General features: G+C 34.9%; 1 protein-coding gene and 1 long non-coding RNA gene across 3 annotated transcripts; both read left to right on the top strand.

Annotated features, from left to right (window-relative positions):
- Positions 1-14030: 14030 nt before the first annotated feature.
- LOC102803657 (phosphatidylinositol N-acetylglucosaminyltransferase subunit P-like) lies at positions 14031-26308 on the top strand. 2 transcript variants are annotated; one of them, XM_085490511.1, is made up of 5 exons: positions 14031-14101; positions 21145-21312; positions 23178-23250; positions 24573-24691; positions 25204-26308. In XM_085490511.1, the coding sequence occupies exons 2-5, from the start codon at positions 21237-21239 to the stop codon at positions 25305-25307; spliced, it is 372 nt and encodes a 123-aa protein (XP_085346637.1). In that variant the 5' UTR covers positions 14031-14101; positions 21145-21236; the 3' UTR covers positions 25308-26308. The 2 variants fall into 2 exon arrangements, with proteins under 2 accessions (XP_085346637.1, XP_006819888.1); XM_006819825.3 differs by lacking the exon at positions 14031-14101 and having other exon boundaries at positions 21019-21312.
- LOC146734019 (uncharacterized) lies at positions 19340-20027 on the top strand. The gene is made up of 2 exons (XR_014931694.1): positions 19340-19384; positions 19711-20027. It is a non-coding gene; the product is annotated as an uncharacterized LOC146734019 (long non-coding RNA).
- Positions 26309-26565: the final 257 nt, after the last annotated feature.

Here is a 26565-nt window from a genome sequence, read left to right as displayed (position 1 = left end):
TTGATAACATTTTACATTTTAAGATAATTTAATCTGCTAATTGTTTTACTCAGTCATCTACTGGTGTAGATTGAGATCTATTACATCAGAGGTACATTACTTGGGGTTTGTAACTACGGTGACGTGATACCAAGATCCCGTCAAATCTCGCTCTCGCATAAGCGTTCCAACTCAGAAAAAAATGTGAATGCACATGCCCGAGGTAACTAGGATACTGGGATGTCCAGGTTGATCAAAATAGCTGCCCACGATAGGACGGATTACGAGAACTATATTTTCTGTACATTTTCGATGTATTTCATTTTTCACTACGATAGTGACAAGAAAAGTTTATTTTTTCATTACAAACCTTGAACATTGATATGTGTCAGGTCAGAAGGTCGTCGCCTCAGTCTCGCTATCTACGAGAAGAGACTTGAATGGGATCTTGACATGATGTCACCATACAGTACTATGCGAGTTGCAAACCCCAAGTAATGTACCTCTGATTACATTTATTTCTGAAAACATTTGCTTCAATAGAGGTATGAATAAATTATCTCACTGGTAATTGTCAAGATACACATATTTTTAAAAAAAATTTTACCACTAGAAACAGAAATATCTAATTACACTATTTTGACATTATTTAGGAAAACAGAATATAATATTCATATTTTACTTTAAGTGCCTGGAACGCTGTCTAGGGTCTATGCTGAAATGAACTGAGAAAAATACTGCAATCAATATGTCAACCATATACTAGTATATCATCTGAGTCTCCAAGGAAAATAAAGTGACAACTTATAATAAGCAAACACATTGCAAGTTAATGTCATACAACATTAGATTTACTGGCAAAGTAGAGACTGTTTTGAAATGCATGAAAACAGCATGATATCAAGTGCTTGAGTACGTTCCAATACTTGTACCTGTGATGACATCATATATTTATAAGTATAATCAATCATGCACACGTCTGTTTCAATACCAATTTGTTTAAATGTGTTTTGTTATTTTTAACAGGATTCATTCAATATACTGTATTAGTTCTATCAGAAGTGCATCTCCAATACAGATGCAAATTTACCAAAAATTGCATTTATTGTAGGATCAAACATTCAATTTATAAAACTTATAAATATAAATAGTCTTATACCAATATCAAGGTTTAGTGTTCTTCCAAGAATAGTGTGGAAGTACCACCACAGTGTTTTGTTTTACGGTCGCACTGTTCATCAGCCTTCAGTTATTATTCTGACTGCCACTGTGGTTAATTTCCTGTAGTGCCATTCAAATTAATAAATTGCTGAAAACTGAAAAACTTGTGTAGTTGTATCACTCTTGATGCAAGGTATTAATTATATGTATTGTGTAACTGAGTGTTTTAATGTTAATCATCACAATTTCATTAATTTTATATGCAAATAATATGCAAATTTATGTATATTTTTACTACACAGTGGTTTAAATTCTTAGGGAGAACACTAAGGTACCACCATAGACAGTCTAACAAAGGGTTAGAGGGTCTATGGTTTCACATACAACTATTGAATAACTTTGTATACACACATGGACTTACGTTATCTACATACAGTGTATGCAAATAATATGCAAATTTATGTATATTTTTACTGCATCGTAGTTTAAATTCCTAGGGAGGGCACTAAGGTTTCACATAAAACTATTGAATAATTTTGTATGCACACATGCACTTATGTTATCTACATATGCAAATAATATGCAAATTTTATGTATATTTTTACTGCACAGTGGTTTAAATTCCTAGGAAGAACACTAAGGTTGAATCTCAGAATCTTATAGCTGCGACAAATTTACTAGGGTTCTTAAAACAATCATAGAGTCACCGTGAATGACAGTAATTGAGTCCAATGCATTTTAATGTTGGAGTGCATTAGTGTGTATTTTTCATAGAAAGGAAAGTTTAATTACAATACCAGTACAAGACCTAAAATAGCCCTATTCTTCAAGATTTTTGACATGATAATACGGTGATTGTAGTAAATAGAAAATATTTTTTCAGATTTACTATATATCCCAAGCTTTGAAAATTACATTCTGATGTACAATGTATATGTGAAATGTTTCCCATTTCTGTTCTTAATTGTCACACTTGTACTGACAGTACCATATATGGGGGAATTTAACTATAGTATGAGACATGTAGAAAGCAGGTCCTGAAATCAGAAAATTTATTTTATAATTTTATGTGTGTGTATCATTGGATTTCAAATCAATGTTAATTCATTGATGTGCAAAGAACCCACTTAAAGTTAACTGAATGATGTACAAAGGAATATTTTTTTTTTCAAACAACCTATTTTTAAATTACTGACTTGTATTACCTTATATTAAACTGGGAATTAAACAACTTATTTTTAATCATAACTGTTAGAAACTGATAATCCAGTGATCTTATGTATATGCAATCATAGTGTAATACACTAATCAATATACCGGTAAGCCCTGGCCCTGACCATCCCTAACCTTCCCCACCTTATATGGAGACAAAAAAATAAAATAATTGCTATTAAATATTATGCCCCACAAAAATGCTGTGTCACCTTGTTATTGCCATCCTACCCTATTCCTACACTATTCTCCCCAGGTTTTTTACCCACCCCCTTCTCTGAACATTGTTATCCTGAGAGTAGCTCCATAGTTGCCTTACATACACAGAGGTGGGGGTGTCAGTGTTTCCATTGACTTGTGCATAACGATACAGTCTGAGACACACAATGTACATGTTACCGTACATGTACTGGATACAACCAATTTGGCACAACAAAGTTATTGCTCTTTTCATGTACAAAACACCCTGAGGGTTCAGTATATTCAGACTATCGGGTAACATGTAAATTGAATGTTTTCCTAGCCTTATCACAGGTATCATTGAACAGCTGTAACTCAACTACTTACGTTGAGCTGTTCTCTTGTTGATGCCTTTGATAAAATTGCCACAAAGCATCATCTTGCTGGTGAGAACAGTGTTCTTCCCAGGATACTTAAACTATTTGACAGTATCACCCAGGGTTTGCGCTAGTGTCTCGGCAAGACGAGTCCCATTTAAAAAATTTTAAGAAATTGAAATTTGACCCTGGATCAATTTATTAGACATTGGACCCCAGCTTGCCTGAAAAACTGGGTCCCTCTTCAATAATTGGAGTCCGGGAAGCAAAATATGGGGTTAATGCAATCCCTGATATTCACCACAGTGCTCTGACCATAGTCATTATCTTGCCTGCCACGTGTCATTTCCACTGTACCACTGACTTTTTAAATCAAATAGCTGAGTTGCTGAAAACTTAAAACATGAGTCTATTTGTGATGCTCTATAACAGTTTTGTAAGTCAATAATTTTGTGCATTGTGTTACTGAGTGGGTTACTGTAAAGTGACTAATTTTCACTGGGTTTAAATTTCACTGATTTATCATTTCAGGCATATTCAGTGGGTTTTGAATTCACGGTTTTATAATTTAGATAATGTGTTCTATACTAAATATTACATATTCACTGGGTTTTAATTTAGCGCATTTTCCAGTCAGCGAAATAAGCAAATTTAAAACCCAGTGAATAATTAACCCCTTTACAGTATTCATCACAATCCCAGTTTGAAACAAGTCATTGTCAATGACACGTCCCCGTTCCGTTCATATTTGAGTGACATATACATTCAAAGCAGATCATGACCGAAATGCACCTGCAGATGTACAACACATTGTGCTAAATCTGAACAAAATCCATCAATGCATGACTGAGATCCGGTTCTGGAATTGTGAAAATACGTGATTTTGATGCATTTTCGGCCTTAAAATGGCCATCATTCCACTATTGTTAAGCAGATCATGAAACAAATGCACATATCTATTTGTGACATGATGTACCATGTGTGTGTGAAGTTTGAACTTGAACAATCCAGACATGTCTTGGATACGGATCCAGAACTGAATTCTTTAACAAAATGGCCGCCAGTCGGCCATTTCGAACTTGATCCGAAAAAAAAAAGACGTGCATCAAGGTCCTATTATGTTTAATGTATGTACCAAATTTGAACAAAATCCATCCATGCATAACTGAGATACGGGTCCGGAATGGTGAAAATGTGCGATTTCAATGCATTTTCGGCCTTAAAGCGGCCCCCATTTGGCTATCGTTAATGAGATCATGAAACAAATGCACATACATATTTGTGACATGATGTACCTTGTGTGTGTGAAGTTTGAACTTGATCAATCCAGACATGTCTCGGATACGGATCCAGAACTGAATTCTTTAAAACAAAATGGCCGCCAGTCGGCCATTTCGAACTTGATCCGAAAAAAAAAAATGACGTGCATCAAGGTCCTATTATGTTTAATGTATGTACCAAATTTGAATAAAATCCGTCCATGCATAACTGAGATCCGGGTCTGGAATGGTGAAAATGTGCGATTTCAATGCATTTTCGGCCTTAAAGCGGCCGCCATTTGGCTATCGTTAATGAGATCATGAAACAAATGCACATACATATTTGTGACATGATGTACCTTGTGTGTGTGAAGTTTGAACTCGATCAATCCAAACATGTCTCAGATACGGATCCAGAACTGAATTCTTTAAAACAAAATGGCCGCCAGTCGGCCATTTCGAACCCGATCCAAAAAAAAAATGACGTGCATCAAGGTCCTATTATGTTTAATGTATGTACCAAATTTGAACGAAATCCGTCCATGCATAACTGAGATCCGGATCCGGAATGGTGAAAATGTGCGATTTTGATGCATTTTCGGCCTTAAAATGGCCGCTATTCGGCTATCGTTAATCAGATCATGAAAAAAATGCATGTGCATATGTCCCATATAATGTGTGATGTATGAGTGAAGTTTGAACTTAATCGGTCCATGCATGTTCGAGATACAGGTGATCACGGACGCACGGATGCACGGACGCACGGAAGCACACAGGGCAAAACATAAGTCCCCGTTTTCGGACTGCGTCCGAACGGGGACTAATAATTATGTAAATAATATGCAAATTAGTACGTACATTTTTACTGCCACAGTGGTGTCAATTTCTGGGGAGAACACTGTAAGACTGCTACTTTCTCTTTAAATGTCTCATACAATGAACCGTTTTCTTTGCTAAATATTTTTGTGATTTGATGACTTCTCAAGCATAAAATTTGTTTATCTAGGATCACCAGGTATGAGTATGAGAACGAGTACAACACCTACTGTACTTTATAAGTCTGAAGAAACTTTTTGAACTTGTAATTTTGTTTTCTCCTCAAACACATGAAGTAATTAAAACAATAGGGAATCTTGATGATTTCTTGAAATTGTTTTGTTTATAGTTGCTTGTATCACAAGAGAACGTAGAAGCATTATACATGTATGTGAGAACAGGTTCGGTCTTGCATGTATAATTTTCAGAAAACGTCATAATATACTACGTTTTATACTTTTTACCTTTTTTTGATGTGTATAGAAACCATACAATTTCTTAAAAATTCAGTTTATGACCACAATTACAGGAGAGAAGTATTTTATATAATAATTCAAAAAATGTCCACTGTGCATACAAATTTAAAATGCATGGGACAGTCCCCGTATATAGTTATCAAATTTAAGATATATAGTTTTGTTTATAGTAATATAGCTGGAACCCGTTATGTCTAATGTATGTACCAAGTTTGAACGAAATCCATCCATAAATGCCAGAAATGCTTGATATTTGATGATTTTTTAGCACAAAAATTACCACTATTCGGCCATCTTGAATCAGATCGTAAAACAAAATGATGTGCATCAAGGTCCTATAATGTCCAACGAATACAAGGTTTGAACAAAATCTATCTGTAAACTGCCGGGAAATGCTTGATTATGATGATTTTTTAGCAGAAAATGGCCGCCATTCGGCTATCTTAATTCAGATCGTGAAACAAATTAACGTGCATATCATGTATGATGTATGTGTGAAGTTTGATTGTGATTGGTCCAGGCATTTCTAAGATACAGGTTCGGACGTACGTATGCACGCATGGACACACGGAGGTCAAAACATAAGTCCTGTTTTCAGACTGCGTCCGAACAGGGACTAACAATGTTTTGGTGAAATCTGTATACCAGTACATCTTAAAGAACTAGATTTACTCTATTAAAAGCACATCTCTAATAGAAGTATGTCTAAATTATAATATGAGGTTATTACAAGGATACCTCAAAGTATAAACGAAGACAGTACAGATGGAGTATCGACTGACGCGCAAGGATACACCATGGAAATGCCGAAATCCAAAACGTTTAGAATAGAATCAGCAAACTTCTATGTGTTGGGTCCGGTCAAACTCTGGTGGCAGCCATGTTTGTTTTTATTATTAAAGGACGTTTACGTGCTCAATAATTCCATATTTGGAATTCGCATTTCCTAATACGATAGGATGAAAATACCCTGTAAAATACCGCAAAATTACGGCACGCTGTAACTTATGGCGTTACGATGACAGATGTATAATAATATGAATTATATGGACTATAGATACACCTCTAATATGTACATTTTCAACATATGTGCTTTTGAGCAAATACAGTAGAAAGATGTGATAAAAATGGCTTAATTCCTATTCACATACAATGTATTTCTATCTACTACATGTATGTGCGAGCTGCTGTGGAATGCCCGTCCAGGAGCCGGTGAAAACAGCTGAGGTAATCCTGAACAACCAATTTTATAAATCTTGCACATGTAGGGATAGCTATCATACGCTGTTCAGGAATGTCCTGACAACTAGCCCAAAGTACCATTTCCTGAAAGTTTTTGGCTGGATTCCCTCTCCGAGAATAACTGTAATGTACATTTTGTAAGTCATGTCCAAACTACTGGGGAAGACCTTGAAAAGACTCGGGGAAGATCCGGGAAGGACCCAAAGTTGGTTGCATTAATAAAAGCTGTAGAAACCAGGATGTTAGATTCAAAACTTAATAACATAGTTAAGTTTCTATAGACATCAGTCTGTTTTACTTGACTGTCATATTATTGATACAAAGCAGACAAAGGTCATTTAGTTGGATACTAATCTCAGATGTGTTGCTATACACCATATGTTACTAATAAAAACAACTTCTCACATATATTAAAATACAAACAATAGGCCCTACTGTCTTCAAATATAAGTGATTCTCTAATGGTATTTTTTAATTTCATGAAGTGAGCCAAATTATAATGAACCCTGCAAGCCAGTAAAAAATTTGACAATTTCAATGGAGACAATGACTTACTTGAAATTTAGACCTGGTGAAAACCTAATATAATTAAGTCATTATTTAACATGAACAATGAACACTCAATAAGATGGGATGGGAACGGACTAGATTAGCAGTCACTTGACGGCTATTTTCCGATCCTATTCTCACTTTTGTTCTTGCATTGTATTTAGTTTGTTTTTTTTGATTCTATTATTGTATTGGTTATAATAAGGAGAATAAACTTAAACCTTGATAATACCGGTAATTTCATATCAGTAGAAAGTACCAGAATACATGTTTGGCCCAGTGATGTAGATTGTCTTTATGAGCAAAAAATGGAAATGATCCCAATAAAACTGAAAAGCACTAAAAAACAAGCCATGCATGGCACAGTCCCCATTAGTTATCAAATTTAAGATATATAGTTTTGTTTACAGTAACATAGTTGGAACATAAAGACGTCAGACAGGGTTTGCCCTAGTGTCTCCGCAAGACGAGTCCCACTTACAAAATTTTAAGAAATAGAAATTTATCCTGGATAACCTTATTAGACATTGGACCCCAGCTTGCCTGAAAAACTGGGTCCCTCTTCAATAATATGAGTCAGGGAAGCAAAATATGGGGTTAACGCAATCCCTGTCAGAGATATGAATACAGAAGCTGATGCTTGATTATAATGATTTTTTTTTACATTAAAATAACTGACATTCATGCAGACATCTTGTATCTGACCATCAAACACGTACTCTAGAACAGCATTAAGCACCCAAATCACCCTGCTAAAAGTACACCTTACCTGACTAGCACCCTAAACACCCTGCTAAAAGTACACCTTACCTGACTAGCACCCTAAACACCCTGCTATGAGTACACCTTACCTGACTAGCACCCGTATCACCCTGCTAAAAGTACACCTTACCGGACTAGCACCCAAATCACCCTGCTAAAAGTGCACCTTACCTGACACCCTAAACACCCTGCTAAGAGTACACCTTACCTGACTAACACCCAAATCACCCTGCTAAGAGTACACCTTACCTGACTAGCACCCTTATCACTCTGCTAAAAGTACACCTTACCTGACACCCTAAACACCCTGCTAAGAGTACACCTTACCTGACTAGCACCCTGATCACCCTGCTAAAAGTACACCTTACCTGACTAGCACCCAAATCACCCTGCTAAAAGTACACCTTACCTGACTAGCACCCTAAACACCCTGCTAAGAGTACACCTTACCTGACTAGCACCCTTATCACTCTACTAAAGTACACCTTACCTGACTAGCACCCTGATCACCCTGCTAATACACCTTACCTGACTAGCACCCATATCACCCTGCTAAAAGTACACCTTACCTGACTAGCACCCAAATCACCCTGCTAAAAGTACACCTTACCTGACTAGCACCCTAAACACCCTGCTAAGAGTACATCTTACCTGACTAGCACCCAAATCACCCTGCTAAAAGTACACCTTACCTGATTAGCACCCTGATCACCCTGCTAAGAGTACACCTTACCTGACTAGCACCCTAAACACCCTGCTAAGAGTACACTTTACCTGACTAGCACCCTTATCACTCTACTAAAGTACACCTTACCTGACTAGCACCCAAATCACCCTGCTGAAAGTACACCTTACCTGACTAGCACCCTGATCACCCTGCTAAAGTACACCTTACCTGACTAGCACTCTTATCACCCTACTAAAGTACACCTTACCTGACTAGCACTCTTATCACCCTACTAAAGTACACCTTACCTGACTAGCACCCTAAACACCCTGCTAAGAATACACCTTACCTGACTAGCACCCTAAACACCCTGCTAAGAGTACACCTTACCTGACTAGCACCCTGATCACCCTGCTAAGAGTACACCTTACCTGACTAACACCCAAATCACCCTGCTAAGAGTACACCTTACCTGATTAGCACCCTGATCACCCTGCTAAGAGTACACCTTACCTGACTAACACCCAAATCACCCTGCTAAGAGTACACCTTACCTGACTAGCACCCGTATCACCCTGCTAAGAGTATACTGTAAAACATGTCTTTTTCGCGAGTTTAGCAAGAGAACTAATTTGCTAATTTAAGATGTCGCTAATGACTTAATTATAAATTCAAAATGGCGGCCAAATAACGTTTTTTTTTTCCAGACACACACTTTGTAAACAACACAGAAAATGTAATAATCTGGAGCGCTTCCTTATTACACTTGACAGTTTTTCTTTGTTTTTATGGCGGTGTTAATTGCGCATTTGTTTTGGCAGGCGACAGGAAATCAACAATGACAAGAGAGATTCGCTAAATCAACATTACACTATTACGTCATTTTACCATAATTCGCTAAAATAGTATGTCGCTCCTTCAACATCCCTAATCACTCTGCTAAGAGTGCACCTTACCTGACTAGCACCCCAATCACCCTGCTAAGAGTGCACCTTACCTGACTAGCACCCCAATCACCCTGCTAAGAGTACACCCTGTCAACTTAACAGACTAGGCCAACCCTTTTTTTATGTGAATAGCAGTCTGACAATAAACTACACATAACAATAGGCTTTGTAAAACATAGTGGGTCCTTCAGAGTAGAGGACAAGATTCTCAAATAAACAAATAGTTAATTTTAATGTCACTCCGTATTTGGTTAACATCTCAGTTAACAAGGAACAAATATTACATATTATATCAGATCTGTAAATTTCATTAGAAAAAGTGAAAAGTGAATGAATGGACACCAATAGTCAAATAAAATAAGGCTATACATATACCTACAATTGAATTAGAACCATTAAACAAACATATGTATCGATCATGAAAGACTGAAAATCACTCAGAGTTTGCTGCACACAGCCACGGAATAAGTGTAGCCTGGCAAAGAACATGCCAAGGAATGCGGAGAAAGTATAGAATATATGTTCAAATTAATGGAATGTGTGTATGTATGCTGAGGCAATCACTGTACAAGGCTTAAATAAATACAGGTATCAATACTATCAAGTATAACATTATTTACCTTGTTCACAGCTACAACGACTTCTTTTGATGTATCTAGATATTATTAAATATCTATACGCTAATTGTATTCATAATTGCGGAATATAACAGTAAAGATTGTAAACTGTCAATTAATGCATAACGTAATAATGATAATCCACAGGCATGTGCAGAGTCCTCTTGAAATCCTTGGAAATCCGCTACTTTACGTCAGTTATATTCCAAGGTGATAGCGCGTTGATCAATACCACGAAGATTCAATTTATGCTACACAGTTATAGCTATATATATATATAGGTCATTAGGAATTTCTTTTTAAAATTCATCTAGCGACAAGGTGAAAGCATGCACAGCACTGTGCCATGCAGTACGTTCTGTTGTAGAAGCCTTGAACCGAATGAATTACAGGGGAATCACTGGCATTGACAGTTATGCTATAGAAAATAAGCAACCGACCTGAATATACAGATTACAACCTAAGCAACAACAGCTGGCCTGATGCCAATTAAGGTAGAAAGACACCTAACGGGGCAACACAGAAATGGTTGCTTGGATTCCCAGATTGCTAGTATCTTGCAAACCTTGATCACATAGACATGGCTTGGTGTGTGGACTATAAGATACTGGTTATGCATGGTAATGAATGTACAAGGTTTGATTGACAGTCTGTATTACAATTAGATGGGTTCACTATGGTGAATCTGTGAATGTACGGATAATGTGTCACCTTATACAGCTGTGCACTGCACTGGCTGACATATAGTCAACCAATTTCGTGCAGACGTGTTCACAACTATTTGATATTTTGTCATTATAGTTAAGTTTTCAAAGAATAAATAATACATAAAATTTAGATATAAAACTGATTTAAAGCTGGAGACACATTTATTATTTTATAACACACTAGTAATAAACAAAGGAAAAAGAATATTTTTATAATACAGCAACAACCAGATGAAAATATGCATCGTGAGCAAAAGATACGAATGGTTGACCCTTTTACTTTTTTGCCTGCCAACACTTTGGCACAACATTTTCTTACTTTTGTTAATTTTTTTGCTAATTTTGGAGCAAATGGGCATAATTTCTTTCAGTCTACAGGTCTTCGTCAAAATTTTAATTTGGGAAAAGCTGACAAAGGCGCTCAGAGGGTTGAGAAAGACGGAGCAAAGTAGGACTTATTTCATGAACTTGTTAGCGCTGAGTGCTACATTATTATATTTACTTGTATGAATAATCACTATGGAAACAGGAGATAAACAATTTGTTGAGGTAGCTAACCTTGGGAAGTATAACAGTATATCAGAGGAAATTTATTTTTATTACGTTTAATGAGTTTGCCTCAGGATAAGCAGATACATGGTGTAGTCAACTACTTTCTAATTATAGTACATCCCTTTGCACAGTAGAATATACTTGAATAGACCTTTACACCCCTCCCTATCTACTATAACTTCAAAATGGAATATTCCCATTTAACTAAATGCAAAGGACAGCATCTGTGCTGGTTGAACTATATTCAAGCGGGGAAGGGGGTTACAAATGCTTGAATCAAATTTTACACATACCTCCCTACCCATATTTTCTAAATGGAATATTCCAATATAGATACACACAAAGGGCAACATCTGTGTTGGCTGAACTATACACTTAGGGAGAGGGGGGTTACAAATTCAAGTACTGCTATTGTGTGATTATCAAGGGTAAATGTATTTATTGTGTTCAGTCACTAGCGAGTAATTACAGACAATTTGTCCACACCTCCGCTATTGAAAACCAGTCTAATAAAACATAAAGACCATAAAACTATACATAGTCATTGTTCAACTGCATGTCCAACCTCAGCAGCAAGGCCAATAATATATTAATAAAATATCACGTCATTTTTAATTCATAAAAGAGTACAAGGGTGTTGACAAAGCAATTTATTAGAATGTGCAGACTATAAAAACAGATTTGTGTTTATTCTAAACAGAATGTGGTGCTTAGATACACCAGGTTGTGAACTCCTGACCTGCGTGCGGTGAGCGAGGTAAGCATCACACCATGCTAAGAATTTCAAATGCATGTGTATTTCATTCACTTGTGCAGTCAACCTGAAAAACAATTACCAAACCTCATATTGATTGTAAAGCTCATCGATGACATTTATATAAAAGATGAAGTGATAAAGGTAAGCATTACCATGACAACCTATGCAAATAAATATCATAAGTACACAGGCAGGTACAATCTACCATTATCTTTGTTTCAGAGCTCACTTTATAACATTTATGCATTTTGGCAATTTTTTAGTCCATACATGTATAACATAAAATACTGACAAAATGAGTAAACACAAGGTAATATAAGTCAGGTTAATACTTATTCCACAGCGCATAGACAGGTTTAAATTACATTCCAATAAATCTTCTATCTATCTATCTACATTCAATAATATATCCTAACAACATTCACTTGGTGTGTGTTCATTTTGTATTACAAAGGTTAGTTTGGCTCACAATTACAGGGAATGCAAAATGGCAAAATGCAGCTTATTGAATCCAAATTAAATTTCAGGATTAATTGAAAAAACATGCACAAATAGTGGCAGTTACTGTAAACCGTTTAATATATCGCTGGCAGGAATTTATGACATTTGTATTAACAAAATGCTGCAAAAGTCATTGACCTGCAAATGTATTTTTGAATCCTAATTTTTTTTTATTTAATTTGCTCTGTGTTTTACCTTTCACAAGTCATTTTTTGTTTTCTTGTTTGTTTTTTGTGCATTGTAGCCATTTTTATCCAAACCAATGCATGTTAAGTGATTAAATAAATAAATAAATAAATGTGGGACAGCAAAGAAATATTCCCAATTTTCATCAAGATTAAAGCGATTTACTGCATACAACCTGGATTGGGCGATTCTATTATCGGCATAGGGGACGTCAAGTGCATCTGTCATCGTAGCAAATTTATAAAACTGTATATTTTCTTTTGTGTTTTGTACTGTCTCCACTTAAGAACCCTCCCAGTCAAAATTGAGAGTGTGCTGGTCAAGCACATAACAAAACAGTCTTTTTGATTAATGACGAAGAAAAACCTTTCAAAGTTAGGTGTGGCTGATTTGGTGAACGGTACATTGGGTGTTCCCTTTCAATCTACCCATAGAGATATTATAAATGATCTGTTTAGCTAGGAGCAATGAAGGGAGGAAACCATCGAGTGGAATAACAAGAAAATGTTTTACGAAACGTAAAACCTACTTCCTTTTTACTACCCATATTAAAACAGTTCTTTTTTTTTTATTGAAATTTGCAGCAGACTTGTTCACAATATAAAATCTTACTATGCTTGGACGAGCCCAGCCCTTATTAAATCAACAATAAACACCTCTATGGTATGGTTCTCTAGCGAAGGGAAGGTTTATTCTTATCATTGTCAACAGCGTGGAATAGATTTTCACAATAAATCAGAAAAAAAATTACATTGTGAAAATATTTTCTATATGTACATGTGTATATATATATATATAATTAAATTACCCCGAGACTGAGACAAAGAGTGCAAGTAGGTATAGTCATATTATGTATTCCCTGGGGTATATAAGACTATATTACAATGACAGCAAAAGAGCGAACTGTAGTTGCTACTATAACCCTCAGAGCAGCACATGTTTTGACATTCAAAGTATTAGCTCTACCCCAGCTGACAACTACATCACTACCATATAAGGAAGTGGTCCCTCAACATGAATAAGGTATCTCTTCTTCTCATCCTTCTCCATGAAGATCTGTTCTATTCATCATTGTTGTTTCGCTAGCTGCTAAGACAGACATCGTTTATTGACAGCATGAAGCAAGTTCAGAAAATTGCATGCGTATACTCCAGGTAAAATCCATAGTTTATTTGTTCTTGGGTACTAGGAAGATGAAAATGGATTATTTGTTCCAAGAATAGAACTGACATTCATAGTTTTACTTACTTTTAATGTTTCTATACTGGGAGGTTCTTTCCTTAATGATCAAGTATGCGTAATTATAAACTTAAAATTTTTTTTCTGTCTGACAAGCACAATAAATAACATACTAAGTAATGTACAGCGTAGATTGGACACCTAATTTATTATTTCAATCCTTTGAAAAACATATTCTTTCTCGCCAAAATTTTAGAGCCACATTTAGCACATTTTTATAGATTCTATAGATTATATTTAGCACAAGTGAACACAATTTACTGTTGGCTACAGGTAACATTTTGTGAAAGGAGACAAAAGTTGGCTTCAGCCTTCAAAGGTTAAAAAACTGACAGCAATAATGGATTGGAAATATCTGTATGTTAATGTGACAGACACAATGTACAGTATAACACAAACTCATTGATGTCATGTACAGTACCGGTACATGGATTCACAGAGTATGAATATGGATATATATATATATATTGTACATTACACATAAATCTAGTTTTGAGGGACAGAGAGGTGTGTGGGGAAAGGAGGGTTCTGCCAAAACTGTGTTTTTAAAATGTGCCTTTAATAATAACCAAAAGATTCCATCTACTATACAATTGTGAAATTAATTTAAATCAGCAAATGCTAAACAGCTTTGATGTTGAAAAGAAAAAAAAAGAATTATAAAAAATGTCGTGACTCAAACAAATCTGAGTATGTTACAGCAGTTGAACATTTTACTGGGGTAAATAGTGAATGCTTTTGGATTTAAAGAATTCAACAAGAAAAATTTGTTGGAATGGCATACATAGCTGAACAAACGTAGCCATAAAATTAACAATTGAACTGTCCATGAGTTCTGCCTCAAGGACTGGAGAGATATGTTACAAAGCACAATAGAACTGTAGTTTAAACCATACTTGCCGATAAGCCTCCTCAACAGGGTCAACATTTGATATTAGGAGGTCATCATAAAATGGAATAAATTAAATTTGCACCAGCTTGTAAAAGTTTCATATATACATATATATTTGATAGACATAGAAAATGCATAAACTAAAGACATTACTATTTACACCAATAATGGTAAGTTTTCAGAATGTGTATAGACTAATAATTTTTTTCACTGAGACAAACGATGAAATCTACTGTAGAACATGATAAAATACGACCAATTCTCATTGCACTATCAGAAAAATGTATAAACTAAAGACATTACTATTTACGCCAATAAGATTTCAGAATGTGTATAGACTTCTGTTTTTATATGCTAATCCTTTTTTCCATTGAGACAAATGATGAAATATACTATAGACCATGTTAAATTATTACCAATTCTCATTACACTATTGGCAGTACCAGGACATAGGTCAAGTAAAAGACTTTGCTTAATAAGCTCCATCTCATGAGGTAATGAAAATGTAGAGCAGATACTGTAAACGAATTAATTAATCACTGGGTTTTAATTTTGCTTATTTCGCTGACTGGAAAATGTACTAAATTTAAACCCAGTGAATACGTAAAATTTAGCATAGAACACATTATCTAAATGACAAAATCGTGAATTCAAAACCCACTGAATATGCCTGAATGGGTAAATCAGTGAAAATTAGTCATTTTACAGTAAATTAACCAAAAATACATACCAGGTAAAAACTAATATTCCACACCACAACAGCCAAACAATGCATATTTTGAAGACAACTGTTCATATTTTTGATTATATATCGGATTGTGAATATAATCAATTATACATTACATATACTGTACATGATAGCAATATTGATATTATTCATCATAAATATATACTGTGGAATACTTTATTTTTGCTTGGAATTAATTTTTCGCTATGATTCAGTGAAAATATAAAATCCATTGAATATACCTTTTCTTCCTATATTTTACATTCAACTCGACAAAAATCGGTGAAAATAAATTCCATACAAAACACTCAAAAAGTATATTCAGCGAAAATTAATTTCAGATAAAATAAAGTATTTTACAGTACTGTATTACTGATAAAGCTGAAACCGTCAATTCTGCATTATCGTTGTAAGCGTGCCAATTTAATTCAAACCTACAAAGTTATCCATGAACATGATCATATTAACCAGAATACCATTGTTTCGTTTCTCTAGATAAGGTAACATTTGTTCTGTCATGTCATAAAACTACACAAGGTGACAGTCTGAAACTGCAGATAGATAAAGCTATCATTCAAAGAGCTACATTCCTTACAGTCAGAGTTGTTAATGATTGGAAACACTTGAGTCAGGAAACTGTATCTGCTATTAGCATTAATAAGGTTCAAAGTTTGTCTCAAACGCGACTGGGCTGCAGACACAAACAATAACATGTATTATTATGACTTTTCCTATTAACTGTTACAAATAGCACCTTCTTGTACCACTATTTGCAAAAAACAAATTATTACTTGAGCAGCTTTTCATGTGACGTACTGGATAATCTGTGCCTGTCACAACACTCAACATTATTGTCTGGATATTATTATTATTACCTATGATATTTTAGACCGGGTTAAAATCATTTTTTAGTTCTCATCTCTGCTTGTTTGGTCTACAAATGTTTTTTCAATTAGGTAACAATTAAAACAAAATTACATTTGGCCACATCATATCTTCAGCAAAAATAGCCAAAATTAATTCCAAGCGAAAATAAAGTATTGTTCAGTATCTTGAAAAAACCTGTCAACAAATAAGCTGCTCTCTGATTGGTGTGACTGTTAGGTGTTAGAGTTAGGTAGCAATCAGGCAGTCTTTTAAATATAGCTTTGCATTACATTTTGCTTATTTCTATTGAATCAAACGTCTGTATCATATCGGTCATCACCAATTGCAATAATCCACATTGCAAATATTCTCTCATTTCATAAACAAATTCAGCACTTGTTTGTGTTGATTGCATTCACTGCATCTCCCAAATAAGCCCACATACTGTAAAACATGTCTTTTTAGCTATTTTAGCTAATTTTGCTAATTTAACAGAAAGTATATTCTCACAGTGAGATAGTCGACACTTTACTTAAATTAAGATTCTGTTAATTCGTGCCAGGAATCAAGTCCGCTAAAATTGCATGTAGCTATTTCAACGTGTTTTACAGTATGCATTATGTTAATCTATAAATTACCTGTTGCTTAGTTAACTGCTATGCTTGAAATTTTTTATCTCTAATGATATGCTAATTTAGTTAAAATGCTATGTGAATCTAATTATAATTATATGCTGATTTATTTACAATTCAGACACCCTGTCATAACACTGCCAGGCATCATGTCAATTATTAAACTAAGTTCTCATAATACATGATATTAATACAGATCAAACAGTGAAATAAATAAATCTGATGACTTTCATCAACGTGACAATCTAGAATCATGAATGCAAATAATATTTCATGGTTTCAATGTTTTTTAATGTAGAAAGATTCCTCAAACAAATTGAAATCCTCAGTAATGGAGACTTACGCCCTCTACAGTTCATTTGTACCATGCTATTGTTTAGCAAAATACATGCTAAAATAACTTCTCTGGGTTTTTATAAATTTTTTATTCTAGATGTATTTAATGTCCAATAACTTTATTATTATACATTTTTACTGTAAATTTATAAAACTGTTATCTTGTAAGAACGTTACACTTCATTTAAAAGAAGATCCATTGGCTACCAAAGCCATTTGGTAATACCTATTATCCTTGAATCTTTGTGAGTTTCCTTAAGTCATTGACCAATTTACTTCCATGCATTTCTAAACACATTTTGGTCTAGCTATTTTCAACCATCATTTGACATTTATAAAACATCTATAAATATTTCATATGAAACAATTCACATGGCTTTTCACATTTTTTTTGCAAAATATAGTTTTTAGCATGAACAGGAATGTAGAACGATTTCAACTAATGTAATTTGTTGCTGTCTCTAATCCTGAAATGTTAATGCTGTGGTGTGTTCTTTTCCTTATTTTACATTTTTGAGATGAAATTGTTTCTTTTCAACCATATTTAGGTGAAAAAAAAAGAAATATACACCATTCAATCTTCCCTGCACCACAAACAACTCCTTTTTTTTTTTAAATAACAATACAAAAAGCAGCCACTGAACAAGTTATGCAAGTTTCTCTATTCACCATGTCTACAAATCCAACTCCTGGCACAACTTATTTTCTGTCATTGACACCAATCAATGATAAATCCCTGATAATCAATGACAAACATTATGTTGTGTAGTATCCATTCACACCATGACTGATTTGTTGATCAGCATGCACCAACAGATAAAGTTTATTCTCAATTGTATACCTTTGTAACTAATATTGTAATATTGTAAGTGAAAATCTTGCTTTAACAGTCATGTTACTACATGACAGACTGTAATATGAGAATAACAAATACAACTCTGATTTTAAAAGCTAATATACAACCAGCTTGGTTAAATTGAATGAGTTTTTCATACATGTATATACAGTTGTATATATACATATCTAAGATCACAAATAAAAAAAAAACTTTGTGATCTGACACACAATGTAATTGCTGAGAAAGCTGTGTAATATGTCACTGTTCCTAAGACAACCATCATTTTTTCCCCTAAATTACTCAACAGAGACACACAGAATGGAAAACACTGTGGGATTCAACTATTTTTTGGCTATTTCCATGCAGTGTTCTCTCCAAAGCGTTTTAGCGTAGCGGGGCCGCTACTCCATTGTTTATGCCGCTACTCTGAGAGATTGCCCGCTACTCTGTGGCATTTCCTGTTACTCTTTGTTTTAGCTTGTAAATACACGTGCGAATCTGTGAGTCAGCGTCATCAGCGTCCGGTACTGTGAGCCAAATCAGGTGTGAATGGAAACATGTCAGTAATTACGCAAAGACAATGGACTAATACAGCTTCGTACTTCGACAATAAACACTTTCGCCCTATTTAATTGTGGTAATAGCGAGTATTTTCTCAGTAGCATATTCGGCTGGAAGAAGCAACGATGTCAAACAGCAGAAATATTACGTCGTGGTTCCGCGTAGAACGCCCTGCTGGGCCCCTGGTCGCGAGCGATAAACCCACCAGCAACGCGGTCACCAGTACCCCTGTCGGCAGTGGTACAAGATGATGTTACAACGAAAGGTGCAAAAAAATAAACTCTGGATTTGATGCACAATGGACAACAAAATATACGTGGCTGAAAGAAACATCCGATGGCAAAGGTAAAAAAAGTATTTATTTGTAGCGTTTTACTTGGAAGCGTATTTTGACCTAGTTTAGTAAACTTTTGTATGGCTTCATTTTTTGCCGATCGTCGAAACATTTTTTGGAAACGACTTTCTTTCTGGAAGTTCAAAAATTGTTGGCTACGATTTATCAAAATAACTAATACTAGTATTGTGTTTTGAAATAGTTGGGTAAATTTTATCGTGGCAATTTTTTAGTTTAGCGACTTTTCAAAATGGTGGCAATTTGTTTATTTTCGTGTTGATCGTGACGATATTTTTTAAATACAAGTATTGATTCGCTCCCATTTCTTATCTTTTAGGAATGCTGTGTCACATATGTGGAAAATTCAACTTAAAAACATTCAGAAATAGTTCTTTGGTATGGAATTCTATGCCATGTATAAATATTACGAAATATGCTATCGATAAACACGCACACTCGGAGATGCACAAGAAGGCCATGTCATTAGAAGTGGGAAGCAAAGAAAATCACGGCATTCTCAAAAGCTGCAGATCACTGGGCTTCCATGAAAGTCCGAAGAATCAACATTACATAGAAATCACACAGCAGCAGATTCATTTAATCTTGTACATAAATTTGTTAAAAAATAAAGACACAATTTCATCCATGCAAGCCTGTCATTATTGTTTTCTTTATCTCCAGACATATGCTAATGATATGTAAATTATATGCAAATTAGCCGCCACTCTGATACATTTTTCTGGGGAGAACACTGCCATGCTTAATAAAATGATATACACATTTGATGTAAAAGTAAGATTCTAACAGCAGCGAATAATATTAATAACATACATATAGTTTATTTATATAAAACTATATGGCAGAGTGTGATCAGAGCACAATAAAGAAACAACTACGGATAAAAAGAAACAGCACTGAAAATGAATGCGGGAAGCCATAGAGGGCGCATTAACATTCCGGGTAACATTTCCGCTCAACCACCGATAGTTGAAATTATTTTGTCATATTCACTTTTAATCCACTATTATCAGTATTTAAAGTTTCCATTTACGTTGAATTAAACGCGTGATACATTTCTACTTGTATCACAAATCGCGATGCAAAAATACGTTTGTACACGCAAATGTATAATTATTCAGGAATGTCAGTCCCGTTACTGAGTCATTTAACGGTTCGTTGCAGATGATAACGAATTACGTAAACAAAAAAAATTGTTATACCGTACACAGCATCAGTTAGCTTTTAATACATATTTAGTAAAATATCTCAAAGCTTACTTTTAGTATTAGTTGCAAACGTAGCTATATCCTAGTGACTTTAAATACCGCAACGATCACCTCTCGAAGCGACTCTCTCCACCGAGCGTCCCCTCACGACCAATGTAAACAATGAACAGAAAAGCCGTTCAGACATTACTTACTGGTTCGTTAATGCCTTCTATAGCCTGCAAACTTAGGGAATAACCGACAGATTGTGCATCTTGCGTTTCCTCATTTCTTTCCCCAGGTAAAGGTAGTGAACTATTTCGGTTTAGGAACTGCACCCACTGCTTGGAACTGTCAGCCATCTTGATTTGTTGCCACCTCGGTGAACTACGAAAAATACCGAAAATATCCGATGTACTTTAGACCTGTTGCCCGCTAGAAGTTTGCACTTCGTCACCAAACTACCATGTATATTTTTTGATTCCTCTTCATCAACCGAAAGGTTTCGTCCAAAGCTATTCGGATTGATTACGTAATAGATAACCGTTGAGCTGTTTTTATTGTAGGAGGAAAGCTATAACAAACGAACATCTTCGGGACTTACTACGGCTGCTTTTATTGGTATCGTGTTTTGAAGTTGGATGACTAAAATGACAAGATGAGTAACCCTTCGCCAACCCCAGAACGGGCGATATATGGATTTGTCCTGTATTTGGGATCTATATTAGGATTTGGTAAGTTTTTCTAGCAGTTGGGTGTAGGTGCAAATCTTCGTTCTTATGGGTCGACCATTTGCAATCATGGGGGGTAAGATATTTCAAACAAATTTGCAAGCTGGACACAAACTTGCTGGAGAAATAGAAAAAAAATGCATACAAAGTGCTGCAAAGAAAAAATGTTGGCACACTCTAGAAAAATATAAATGTACAGGTGAGGCAGAAAAACAAACAATTGTATCTAGCTGTCACACATTTCCAGCCACCAGCCCCCATGATTTCAAATGGTTAATTACATGAAAAAAGGAGAGAATAGATCAGGAAAAAATGGTGCGATGTGATAAAGGAACAGAATTATCTGAAACAAAGTGTACTTATTACCAAAGTCTGGGCTGAGCGATATGTATCATTTTGGTGGTCGCAGAAGGAGTTTACATAAGAAACTATGACAAAAAAAAATAGTTCTGTATTACCATTACATTGCAATTTCCATTTATTCTATTGGACCATGCTGCTAATGTGGTACTGAATAATACTAAAAAGAAATAAAAATTGTGCGAGCTAGGTCTCTTCAGACATTTTGGATTGCAATTATTAATTCCTGATTCCTGAACAGAAAATCTAGTCTCACTCAGGGCACATATATGAGTATTTATAATACATCGAGTACAGAAAACAATATAATTTGCGATTTTGTCAAAAGCAAATCGTATCAGCGCTTGATAGAACGTTCAAATTTTCTCTTATATATCATATTCAAATACATGTAAATAGCGTTTGCACTGCACTATTATATAACATTTGTACTGCGCAACACATTTGTGTTGCCACTTCGGGCTTTAATCTCTCATTAAATTATTATTACTAGCAAGAAAATCATGTATATAGTAATAAGGTTATTACAAGAATACCAAAAAATTTGCACTTAGGCAGTACGGAATCACATTGACATCCACAAAGTACTTTGCAGTATACTTGTGATAATCTCATAATGTCATCTACTGCAAAGGGGTTAATCATTCACTGGGTTTTATTAATTTAGGTTATTTTCGCTGACTGGAAAATGCGCTAAATTAAAACCCAGTGAATATGTAAAATTTAGCATAGAACACATTATCTAAATGATAAAACTATGAATTTAAAACCCACTGAATATGCCTGAAATGGTAAATCAGCAAAATTTAAACCCAGTGAATATTTGTCATTTTACAGTATTCATACAACACTGGTTTCAGGCTTTGTACAGGCAGGATAGTACAATTGTATTTATACAGGTTCTCTTGTGGCAATTGCTCAACAATGTAACTAAGGCCAGACTTTTATTATCCCTTATTTCGCGAACCCGCGGAATGAACAGGAGATATGAAATAAAAATAAAATTTTATTTCAGCGTAATTTCTCGCGCCTGCCGACTTGCAAAAAAATGCTAAAAAAATATTATTTTTATCTTCATTTTTTTACCGCCCGCCGCATAACAAATCTAAATTGCATTTTCGTGGGAGTATTATGATCAAAGTACCGAAGTCTCACACAGATGAGAAACAAGGTTATACATGGAATAAAATTTTATTTCATTTCTTCTCTCCGATCAATGATCTCACCTACAATTCTTTGAGAATCACACAAATATATTGGAAAAAAAGAATTAATTTTATTTTTTTCCGCCCTCCTCAAAAAAATTGCCTTATAAAAACTCAAGAAACAAGGAATAAAAAAAGACTGGCCTAATATGCATATGAAAAAATTGTTATTTGATATATTAATCTAAGCATTGTGGCAACTGAGAACACACCGTGATCATCATGGCTAAATTCTGATTATAGTCGTATAGTTCTAAGTTAGTAGTGTTTTTTTTTTTTCACTCATCTCTCGTTTCTCATCAGTTCTGTTTGTTATCTGGGCTTACATTCCAAGTACATGGCTACATTCTTTAGGACTGACTTATTTACCACAGAAGTGAGTATTACTTATATATTGTATGCAGTTGATGAAAAATTCATTTTCAAGCTATTTGTGTATTACTGGTATGAGTGTTTGGAGTCAATGCAAAACTACTTACAAGGTTGTGTGTGATTGGCTATTCAACTTTAACCAATCAGAGAGCAGCTTGTTTGTTGACAGGTTTTCTCAATGTATCAAATTGTGCCTTGTATTGGTGTGTTTACTTATTTGGTACCCCAAAATTGAAGCTAATGAATGCTTGTAAACCTTCAATAAAGATTGACTGTTTTAAAGTAAAAAAAAAAAATGGTAAATTTCAAGCAATATATTGGCATGGTCAGATGTGCAAGTTCTTCCCAAAATGATCGTGACGATTCAGGCACAGACACAGTTTGAACATCATGACCGAAAATCTTAACGTTGTTATTTTTATTTAACTCCACCTGAACAATGTATCGGTAATGTTAGAAAATCTGCACTCTAAAATGTAAATTTTTGTGCGTCCAATAGATCGCGTGTTATATTTCCGGTAGGACGAATACCTACAACTGCAAGATCGAAACAAATGAAATTGTACTGATAAATGATTCGGGCGTAAAATGGGCACTGCAGATAACGTTATAAGGAGAAGGTCCATCCCAATATTTCCTGGTGTTCTTGATGGCTTTAGTCCACTGATGTCGTAAATTTGAATTATTTGGGAAGGCATAAAGAATTGCGTTATTGTTGTGTGTGTTGCTACACCCCCAACAACGCAGCGTTTCCCCATGATAACGATCATTGTAGCTCGTTGTATATGCTGGTTTACTAAACGCGTGCGTATGAAAAATGGTAAACAATTCTGTCTGCTAGCTATCTCCTGCTTTATGGTCTCGTTGGTGGCGCCATTTCGGCAACACTCGTAATGCCGAAAAAACTTGAAGGTGACGGGAGAGGGGGGCATGGCCCGATTTTGGAATATCACTGAATGTTTACCCAATTTATATACCCTTGATTTTTTTTTCATAATGTTGTTTATAAATAAATTTTGCACACAAAAAAAGTCAATTGGCCCAATTCAGTTACATTTTAAGCAGTGTTTGAAAGAAATATGCTGCAAACCATTAAATTTTCGCAATTTTTGGATTTTATTGTATTTGTGAAGACAAATTTGACACACTTTGTATCTTAGGACACCAGAAAAATTCTAAACAAAATTTCACTGACTCATGAACATGTTTTTCATGAAATTAAAATGATTTACAGTACCAGTATATATATTAGGAAATATAAAACTTTTGTTTTGTTACCTATATCATCAATTTTGTTTTCATAATATGATTCAACTTATATTGCAGATATTGGGCATTGGCAGCCCCTACGTATTTATGCATGTCAATTGTGTTCTTTTATATAATTTATGTTGGCTATACCTTCACTATTACACTACCTCTAGATTCCCTTAATACAATTACAGGTAAGGACTCATGATTTACTTTTGTTATAGACCACACTCTAGTAAGGTGTTATGTAATTGCTTGACAAGGCAGAAGGCTGAATGCGCAGTCAATTTAAGATGTGATACACTGAGAATCAAAATTTATATTGATTGCAATTACAAATTTGTAAATATTTGGGGTTTATATGCCATTAGAGATGTGCTTCTAATACGGTATCTGAATTTAAATAGATTATTTGATTTGTAGGAAAAGAATTTGCAGAAATTTGATAAAAGTGGTATGGATTAGTTTGCTATTTTTTTAATGTACCATATTTGCTCCATTAGAAGCGCATCTAAATTTTAAAAGGCGGGTTTAGTCTCATAGCGCGTTTGAATTACATGTAAACAAACATGTTGTGTACATCGCTACTAGTTTCATATCAAACATGAGGTGGCGTGACAACCGCTACCCGATAAAATGTATACGGTATATGGAATGCTGATGTATAACTAGACAATCAGTAAGTCTTCGTACATTTTTTTTTCAGATGACCATGCTTGTCCTGTGAACACTAAAAATTTGCCATCTGGTGCAATTCCACCAATAGGAGACCTGTCAATTTGTGAAGTGAATCAAAGGCTTTATTTATAACCACACTGTACTGTGTTTACTCCTGGACATGCATCTTACAACATTGGAGCTATGACGTCCATCAGACTGTATTTACAACTCTATACAGTACTGTGGTTATTCCTGGACATGCATCTTACAACATTGAACACCAGTCAATTTGTAAAGTGGATCAGACTGTATTTACAAGTTTACACTATACTGTGGTTACTCCTGGACATGCATCTTACAACATTGGAGCTATGACGTCAATCAGACTGTATTTATAAGTCTACACTATACTGTGTTTACTCCTGGACATGCATCTTACAACATTGAAGCCATGACGTTAATCAGACTGTATTTACAAGTTTACACTATACTGTGTTTACTCCTGGACATGCATCTTACAATATTGAAGCAATGACGTCAATCAGACTGTATTTACAAGTCTATACAGTACTGTGGTTACTCCTGGACATGCATCTTACAATATTGAAGCCATGACGTCAATCAGACTGTATTTATTCCTGGACATGCATCTTACAACATTGAACACCAGTCAATTTGTAAAGTGGATCAGACTGTATTTACAAGTTTACACTATACTGTGTTTACTCCTGGACATGCATCTTACAACATTGAAGCCATGACGTCAATCAGACTGTATTTAGAAGTTTACACTATACTGTGTTTACTCCTGGACATGCATCTTACAATATTGAAGCCATGACGTCAATCAGACTGTATTTATTCCTGGACATGCATCTTACAACATTGAACACCAGTCAATTTGTAAAGTGAATCAGACTGTATTTACAAGTCTACACTGTACTGTGTTACTTCTGATCATACATATTCAACATTGAAGACATGTCAATCAGACTGTTTTATAATTGCTGAGGTTACACCAAAGGGATGCGCACAAAATATAAATAAAATAGTTTAATACCAAAGCATTCAGTACCGCATTTGTTCTATTGAAACACAAGTTGCATTTTAATATTGTATGCTGAATTAAAATACGACTTATTTTGATCACACATGCACTACTGTAAAATCTGTATTAGAAGCTGTGGCTTCTATTAAAATGGTACAATGCAACAGAGGGAATGCGGCATCTGCACATATGAAAAATGGTAAACTTTTGGTTCTCAATTGTTCAAAAAAAATGAGTGCGACTTTTATTAGGGATGCAGCTTCTAATACAGATTTTACGGTACTAACAGAGCATATTGAAATGCTCTTAGTCTGGTTGTAAATGGCACCAGTTTTAGTAATGGAACATCTCGTATAGGAG

This window comes from Saccoglossus kowalevskii, chromosome 15, assembly GCF_978046115.1.
Source record: "Saccoglossus kowalevskii chromosome 15, keSacKowa6.1, whole genome shotgun sequence".
Lineage (NCBI taxonomy): Eukaryota > Metazoa > Hemichordata > Enteropneusta > Harrimaniidae > Saccoglossus > Saccoglossus kowalevskii.
This window is presented reverse-complemented; position numbering and strand designations above follow the sequence as displayed.

Excerpts from the sequence above, each read along its gene's own strand:
- LOC102803657 (XM_085490511.1), top strand. The coding sequence starts at position 21,237 with ATGAGTAACCCTTCGCCAACCCCAGAACGGGCGATATATGGATTTGTC. Across the intron at positions 21,313-23,177 it reads GGGATCTATATTAGGATTTG|TTCTGTTTGTTATCTGGGCT; the intron begins GTAAGTTTTTCT and ends GTTTCTCATCAG. Across the intron at positions 23,251-24,572 it reads CTGACTTATTTACCACAGAA|ATATTGGGCATTGGCAGCCC; the intron begins GTGAGTATTACT and ends CTTATATTGCAG.